The sequence below is a fragment of the Phocoena sinus genome, chromosome 10 (assembly GCF_008692025.1).
Source record: "Phocoena sinus isolate mPhoSin1 chromosome 10, mPhoSin1.pri, whole genome shotgun sequence".
NCBI classification, from domain to species: domain Eukaryota; kingdom Metazoa; phylum Chordata; class Mammalia; order Artiodactyla; family Phocoenidae; genus Phocoena; species Phocoena sinus.
Genome location: NC_045772.1, coordinates 96,614,072 through 96,621,964, shown reverse-complemented (window position 1 = coordinate 96,621,964; position 7,893 = coordinate 96,614,072). Strand labels below are relative to the sequence as shown.

Here is a 7,893-nt window from a genome sequence, read left to right as displayed (position 1 = left end):
TACATCATCAGGATGGACAAATCCTCTTGAATCTGTTTGTCCATCAAGGACGTGGGGAAAATCCCCTTCCCTGAGAGGACCTGGGGCCTCGAGCGGGCTGTTTTTGCCTTTGATTTACCCACTGACAAGGACAGATGTTTATAAAGCAGAAACCGCCCTCGGACTCTCACAAGCACTTGCCATCACTGAAGAGTCCCCAGGAGGAACAGAGCGACCCATTTGCTGAGCCGGGTCGAGCAGGGAGGAGCATCTTGAGAAATTTGAGTGCCTCGTGCCCGTCCAATGCTGCTCAGGTTCCAGGCTAGTTTTCTTCCCTGGTCTCCTTCCCCGGGCTCAAGTTCTCAACAACTGGGGCTGGAGGTTTTGAAGAACGCTGCTGACCCGAGCTCCTCCCCTCTGAAGACCCGCGTGGGGTTGTCTGGGCTTCTTCCTGCTCTGCACCCCAAGTGTTCCCGCCCACAGTGCAGGCCAGAAAGAAGCCCAAGGACAAGGGGCAGAAAGCTCCTCAGGTGCCTACAGGTATGCCCCGTGATCCCCCCGGTGAGCGAAGGTACAGTGAAAGCGAGGGAGCTGGCAGGACAGCCGCCGCTGGTCTCACCCCCGGCCCAGCCTGGCCGCATCCGCTGCGGCTTCTCACCCACCAGAGCTCTGACAGCCCCACTGCGGTACCACTGAGGTGCTGGGCTTGAACTTGAGTTAAGAAGGCCACGCACAGAGAGAGAGGGAAGGTAAGGTGACCAGAAGGAGACAGGAGGGTTGAAATTGAACAGGGAAAAGAGCAAAAGTGAAGCCAGACACAGCACTGTAGATCAACGGCATTTCAGTAAAATAAGTTAAAAAAAAAAAGTAATGCCAGAATCCTACTTGGTCTTTTCTCCATTCTCCTTTATTCCATAAACACCTAGTTACAAGCTGCACAAATCAAAAAATAAAGGCCGAGAAGGATGTGGGGCAGATTTTGATGTGGCGTAGCGGCTGGGAAGGGAGACTGGGTTGGGAACCGGTTCTTCCCTCCACACACAGCCCTGGACCAGGGCTATGGGCCCTGCAGCGGGGAATCTGGGGAGGAGGTGGGCAAAGATCCAGGGTCACTGAGGCCCCTAAACCCAGAGCCCACCCCAAAAGCCCCTTCGATGCACGGCAGGGGTAGAACGGGGAAGGGAAGGAGTTTCAGAGATGGGGTAGCAAAGTGAAAACTCAAGTTAGTGGAGACAGAAGAAGTGGAGTCATCATGGTAAGGAGATTAAAGAAGGAAAACGTAGGTAAAGGGGGAGTGAAAGGTTCTCGCTGAGACCCCCAGGGAGAGGTGGGGGCCAGCTGGCCTGTTAATTTAATATTAAATTGGGAGTGGGAGTTTAAGAGGAAAAGTTATTTCAGGGGATGACTTCTCAGCCTCTCAGCCCGTACCTGGAGGGGGAAAAGAGATGAACACAAGTCAAAAGGAAGACAAAATATAAAAGCCAGGGGTGGTGGCTCATCCCTTATTCCGGTGAGGACACTCTTCTGTCCTTCCGTACCAACTAAAACTTCGGCTGTCAAAGGCGGTGTTTGCTGGACACGTGGGCTGCTTCTGCCTCAAGCCTGAGGGCCGGGTACCACACGCTCCCCACCCCGGCCTGTGCCTGAGGCCTCAGCCCCCTCAGTACTTACACGAGAGGCCGAGGGCCCGGGGCCCTCACCAGTCATAGCGGCGGGACTGTCGAGACGGAGAGTCCTCGGGTCCCTGGATGGCCAGGCGGGGAGGCCCCTCAGCCCTCCGCCCCCCACCGCCAGAAGCCTCGTGCCTCCGAAATTCCAGGGGGCGCTGCTGCCGGTATCGGGAAGTCTCCCTCCGCCACTCATCATCAAAGGCGGCGGCCTCACCTGGGGAGGACACGGAGACCACACACGACACCTGTGTACCGCCTGGCTTCCCGGGGCAGACCCGGGGTGGCTCACGACCAAAACCCAGGGCGAAGGCTGAAAGGCTGTGTGGGGGGACGTGCTGGGGAAGGGAAGCGACTTATTTAGCAATTTTGGATTCAACATGGCTCCTGGAAGCATGGAGGCAATGGAGGCAATCAGGGCTCCTGGCAGCATGGAGGCAGTCAGGAATGGGATAACTACTCAGTTACTCGGTGCAGTCCCACGCACACTGTAAGTATTTAATAAATATTTGTCGACTTCAAAGAAATAAGTAAGAAGAACTAAAACAACGGATCCAGATGGAGACGGGTAGATTACTATCAGTATCTGACTTAGGTGACAAAGTTTGCCTTGCACGGTGAGGACGTTGCCGGCACTGACTTAGCCCTAAGCTGACAAAAAAGCTCCGAGTAAGTTAAGAACATGGGGCTCAACCATAATGTTGCCCAAGAAATATCTACGGAGGTAGGGAGAGAGAGCTGCTATCTCCCGGCTCATGGGACCGGGGCAGGGGCTGCCGGCGGCCGGGAAGCGGGCCGGCCGCGCAGCGGGAAGGAAGGCTCACTCTCATCCAGGTTGATATAGTCCTGCCGCTCCTCCTGGTCCCCCGTGCGGTGGTTTCGGGAGCGCTGCAGGATGTGAGCCCTGTCTCGGATGTGATGCCCAATGGACATCTGCTCCAGCCCACTGTCCGAGTCCCGTACAGTCCTCCGAGTCTCCCGGATCTGGGGGGAGGCAGAGCATGGCACACTCAGCGGCTCCTTCCAAAGCCCGGCTGCACCAGCCCAGAAAGGCCGCCCGCGACCCAATCCTGAAAAAAGCAGCCAGGATTTCTGTGGGGGCCATCCGATCGTGCCTCCTCTGGGACAGGAGGAGCCCTCCAACTCACCCCGCCTGGGGCCGAGCGCATCTCTGCTGTCTCTTGGTAGACCTTGGGCGCGCCAGCGCCCGTATTGGAGTAGGAGATGACAGTGGAGGATGAAAAGGTCTGGCAGTTACCTGCAGCTGTCATGTGCTCCTGAGGACGGAAGGGAACAGCAGGGCTGTGTGGGGAGGGATTCGCCTCCGGGGAAGGGATCCCTCCCTTCGGCCGCCTGTGCCTGCCCATATCTTTCTCACAAAACGTGAAAACATCAGGACTCATCATTACCCCCCAAATTCCTCTGAGTCCAACAACATGCCAGAAGGACCCCAAGAGACGGAGCCTTAAGTGCACGCTTCATAAGGTGCACTGCTGATTCCCACTCAGGAACCCGCACTCTCCGGGTCCAGTGGCCTTATCCAGCTTGCACACTCCACAAGTATGCCCTTCCCCACTCCCGCCACTGGGGACTCAAGGTGTTGCCAGCCATCACTGGGAACAGGGCCAGGGAAGGGGATGGAATAGGGCAAGAGTCTCACCATGTTCCCAATCATGTCGTTCATCATCCCAAACATGTCCATGAAGCCGCCCGACTGGAGCAAAGAGACGGAAAACAGAGTCAGAAAGCAGGGCCACGATCAGAGGTGGGCGCGCTCAGGCTCCCACGGGCTACATAGCTACACGTTCCCTCTCTCCCTTTCCTTCACATCTAGCAGCTGCTCTTCCTCATTCCTCGTGAACAGGACCAGAACAGGCGTGCTTCTCTCCACGCTTCTCCTCCTGTATGCCGCTGCCCTCCTCCTCCTCAGTCTCTGTGGCTGCTCTTATCCCATGTTCCTTCTCCCGGCTGCCCTATTTCCTCCTACCTTTAGGAAGCAAGCCAATGTCACTGGATTCTAACCTATAAGGGGTTGGTTCTGAAACTGTAGAAAAATCTTCTACAAGCCCTCTCTAGTTGGCCTTTCAACAGCACATCCTTCCTCAAAAGAACAATTATATCAGGCAATGATATCTTCCTAATGGGTACCGCTCCTAGAAGTACAGGAGCCAGTAAGTTAGCATCGTGAACTCCCAGAACTCAGCACACAGCAGGCCCAGAGCTCTGTGAACACTACACGAGGATTCTAGGGTTACCCATAAGACTATCCAAAGAGGCACATCTGGAAATAATATCTAAGGGTATAAAGCATGTCTGAGATGGAAGGACGCAAGGAGATGAGGACTCACCATTCCCAGCATCCCGAAGGGGGAGACAGCCCCAGCCTACAGGAAGACATAAGGAACAGAAATTAGGGACCACATCCTATCTCATTACCATCCCAAACCAAGCCCATGGCCTCTGTTGCTTTTCCATCCTCCTCTCAAAAGGGGATCACAAAGCCTGTTTTTCCAGACCCCTTTCCCCACTCCTAGAAGGCATCCTACTTGCTAAGTTGGCCGTTGTGCAAGGAAAATCAAGCACTTTACTGACCACGCTCCAACCTTTCTTCGGGTCTCAGGTCTGTTGCAGCACCATTACCTGCATCCTGCGGCTGGCAGGCCTGGTCCCTGGCATGTTGCCATCTGTGATGCTGAGGAAGGGGCTGTATCCAAAGCCGCCCGACAACATCCGGTTCATGTGCTGACGGTGAATGGCAAAGGGGTCCCTGTGCAGGGAGTATACGGTGCGGGTGGCAGAAGGACCAGCAGTCAGTACCTCCCACCCGCCGCTCCCCCGAAGAAAAGAGCCATAGGGAACCAGTGGCACAGATTTCCCCTCGAAGTCTGAGTTGGGGCTGAGTGGCCACCAAGTTGTGATCGGTGCCCGCGAAGAGCCCAGATGTCTGGCTCAACTAGTCAGAGACCTGAAGTGGAGCGGATGCGTGCTCCAGAGTAGGAGGAGGAGGGGATGGATACTCACATCAGGAACATGGGGTCCTCAGGCTCCACGTCCCTCATGAAGCGGAACATCCTGATTTTAGCTCCAGGGGGCTCCACACTGTGAAGATGTGGAGGCTCAAATGTTGGAGGCGGCCAGGCTTTTCGCACACCCGCTCAGGGCAGGGACTCTCAGAGCATGGTCCCTTTCCAAATACTGGAACTGGCCCCCCAAACTCCAGGGAGACCCTTCTGCAGGTGTTCAACATCACCCTCTAGGGAAAGCACAGCTCTTCAAACCTCTCCCCGAAGGAGGACCATGGAAAATTTTTCCAAGCCTGTTTTCTGCCTCCCCCACTCAGAGCCATCCTCTTCCCAAAGCCCTGGCCAGAAGCACACTCCCCTTCCCCCGACGCCACCTTTCCGCAGGCGAATCCCAAGTGCCGGCCCTCCGCCCGCATTAATGACCCCCACCCCGCCCCCTCCTCACACTCGGCCGCCGCCAGGCCTCCCCCGGGCGGGCCTCACCGTCCCCTCAGCGCCGGGCGGCGGCACCCCCCCAGGCCCTGCCTCCCTGCCGGGCGAGCAAGAGGCAGGCTTGACCCGCTCCCCTCCCGGCAACCCAGGCTCCCGGGGTCCCTGCAGCCCCACGGGCCGCTCCCACCCCGGACCGGCTGCCCGCTCCGCTTGAGCCTCACCGGTCCCCGATCCGGACTCAGCGGCCCATCCGGCCGGTCTCGCCTCTCGGTGCGCGGCAGGATCGGGGCTTGCGGCCCGGGACGCGGGATTGGTCCGGGCGTGAGCTCCTCGGCCTCCCGAACAGTCTCCTCACACAGCTGCCACCTCCGTGCCCCTCCTCGGCCCACTGAGCCCGAGCCCCGGCCAGGCCCGGGCGGAAGTGACGTCACGATGGGACAGCCCCCCCCCCCTTAGGCCTGCGGAGCTCCGCCCACGAGCGGGCTTGTGGCGCGCGCGCTCGCGCGCGCGTGCGCGACACTGGCTCCCGGGCCGCGAAGCAGGGACTCGCGGAGTCTTCCGGGACCAGGGGAGGGGAGGCCTCGTTAGTAACCTGGATTTGGGTCCTGTGGACTGGAGGAGGCTCCCTGTAAGGGTGTGGGGGAGGAGCAGAAGAGTCCATCGCCGCGAGGGGAGGAAGACGGAAGAGGACGCGGGCAGATTCCCATGGGGGAGGGCAGGCTCCTCACGGGCCCCACGAGGTGGGGCGGATCCCTCGGGGAGCAATAAGCAGATTTCTACCCAGGAAGCTTTCATCCCAAGAGGGAGGAAGGGCGGCAGTTCTACGGGGGAGGCGCGTTCCAGGCAGGGGCGGGGCCCTCGGAGTGACGTAGGAGAGGAGGTGACAGTTCTGCCCAGGTCTTCCTCTGGCTTCGAGAACTCAGGCTGGGGCAAAAAGAGTCCAGGTTGGGGACCGGCCGCCAGATGGCGCTCTTCGGCCAGGCTAGAAGTGCAGCCCCTTGGGAACTGGCGTTGGCGAGGCTCCCGGACCCCCCCTCAGTTACCCTGCTGTGGAGGGTCACACTGGGGAGAGGCCCTAGTTCTGAAACCTTTTCGTTTAATGCCAATCTCCGCTTTCTCTTCTCTAACTCCTGTATCCTCTGGGGCTCCCAGTCCGCACTGATCTTTTCTTGCCTCGAGTCAAGTAGGTAGGTAGGTCAAGGGTCTAACGTTTGGGAGTAGAAAGGGGTGGAGCGCTCCATTAACCAAGCTCACCCAGGGGCAGAGTTGCAGACAGGCCCAGGAGACCTGACTCGACTCGAAGGCCAAAGACTGACACTTTGACATACTAAATGTCTTGCATAAAATCTGGCCCAAATGGAGAGAAGGGCCCTCCCCCTGGGTGTCAGGGGATTTGGACTGTCCGGGGTGGACTTTAGACCGGACCCCTCCAGACTCCAGCTCTCCTGGTTCTTTACACTGGCCGCTAGCCACGTTTGCGGGCCTGACATCTGTGGGCCTGTGAGAGAGGCTTGTTCCCATCCCCAGCACTTCCCTGGGGAAGGAGGTGAAGGGGGTCCCTGGTGACTCAGGAGAAGGTGGTGGGAGCGGGGCTTCTTAGGTTTCTTTGGACTTGATCATTATTAAAGAGGAAAAACACAATAGTGGAGACAGAGGGGAACAGAGAGAAATTAGAAGCTGGCAGACTGGCAAAGTTAAAGCCAAAGACAGAAAAATAAGAAAATGTATTTTCCATTGATATTTCTGGGTAAGAGACTTAGTAAAATCTTTTATCTTCCAGATGCTCTATCTCTAAACATGCCGCCATGCAAGTGCCCCTTTTCCTCTTGCTCCCAAACAAAAGCATTTTGACACGTGATCAAGAGTTGTCCCAGGAGAGTTCTGCAGCCCAGACTTAAGGAAGAGTGGGCCTTACCTTCCAGCCTCTCCCTCCTCATTTCATGTCCAGCCTTCCACAGAGATGCCTAGGAGATGCAGCTTAGCTTCTAGACTCCTCCTTTGGTCTTTTTCCATTACCTTGTATCCTCTACCTACTGTCTTTAGGTGTCTAGAGCTCTTTCTCTTTTTCCTTCCAAGACTTAAGAATCTGATATCAGGGACTTCCCTGGTGGTCCAGTGGTTAAGACTTTGCACTTCCACTGCAGGGGGCACAGGTTTGATCCCTTGTCAGGGAACTAAGATCCTGCATGCCGCACGGTGTGGCCAAGAAAATGAAATTAAAGAAAAAAATCTGGTTTATCAGTCATTTTTACCTTTGCATGATTTTAAATCAATTACATCTCCTAGGAATATTTACAAATTACAGTTTAGCATCTAACTATGACCTGGGCTTTGTCTCAGGTTAAAAAGAGATCCTTGGGACTTCCCTGGTGGCGCCGTGGTTAAGAATCTGCCTGCCAATGCAGGGGACACGGGTTCGAGCCCTGGTCCGAGAAGGTCCCACATGCCGCGGAGCAACTAAGTCCATGTGCCACAACTACTGAGCCTGTGCTCTAGAGCCCCGTGAGCCACAACTACTGAGCCCACATGCCACAACTACTGAGCCCACGTGCGACAGCTACTGAAGCCCGCACGTCTAGAGCCCGTGCTCCGCAACGGGAGAAGCCACCGCAATGAGAAGCCCGCTCACCACAAGGAAGAGTAGCCCCCACTCGCCACAACTAGAGAAACCCGCGTGCAGCATCGAAGACCCAGCGCACCCAAAATAAATAAATAAATAATTTGTTTTAAAAAAAGAGATCCTTGAACAGATGGGGATGAAGGAGGAAATGCAGAGCTCATTTTCAGAGTGC

At 56.5% G+C, this 7,893-nt stretch overlaps 1 protein-coding gene across 2 annotated transcripts; it reads right to left on the bottom strand.

Moving 5' to 3' along the window:
- Window positions 1-864: 864 nt before the first annotated feature.
- MLF2 (myeloid leukemia factor 2) lies at window positions 865-6,194 on the bottom strand. Of its 2 annotated transcripts, XM_032645248.1 has the most exons (9): window positions 5,323-6,194; window positions 4,668-4,745; window positions 4,287-4,413; window positions 3,995-4,030; window positions 3,307-3,360; window positions 2,795-2,923; window positions 2,471-2,630; window positions 1,651-1,863; window positions 865-1,407 (listed from the first exon to the last, which is right to left on the bottom strand). In XM_032645248.1, exons 2-8 carry the CDS (start codon window positions 4,715-4,717, stop codon window positions 1,676-1,678), a joined length of 744 nt encoding a protein of 247 aa, XP_032501139.1. In that variant the 5' UTR covers window positions 4,718-4,745; window positions 5,323-6,194; the 3' UTR covers window positions 865-1,407; window positions 1,651-1,675. The 2 variants fall into 2 exon arrangements, with proteins under 2 accessions (XP_032501139.1, XP_032501140.1); XM_032645249.1 differs by having other exon boundaries at window positions 865-1,863; window positions 5,323-5,536.
- Window positions 6,195-7,893: the final 1,699 nt, after the last annotated feature.

Excerpts from the sequence above, each read along its gene's own strand:
- MLF2 (XM_032645248.1), bottom strand. The coding sequence starts at position 4,717 with ATGTTCCGCTTCATGAGGGACGTGGAGCCTGAGGACCCCATGTTCCTG. Across the intron at positions 4,414-4,667 it reads GAGGACCCCATGTTCCTGAT|GGACCCCTTTGCCATTCACC; the intron begins GTGAGTATCCAT and ends CTCCCTGCACAG. Across the intron at positions 4,031-4,286 it reads CTGCCAGCCGCAGGATGCAG|GCTGGGGCTGTCTCCCCCTT; the intron begins GTAATGGTGCTG and ends GTCTTCCTGTAG.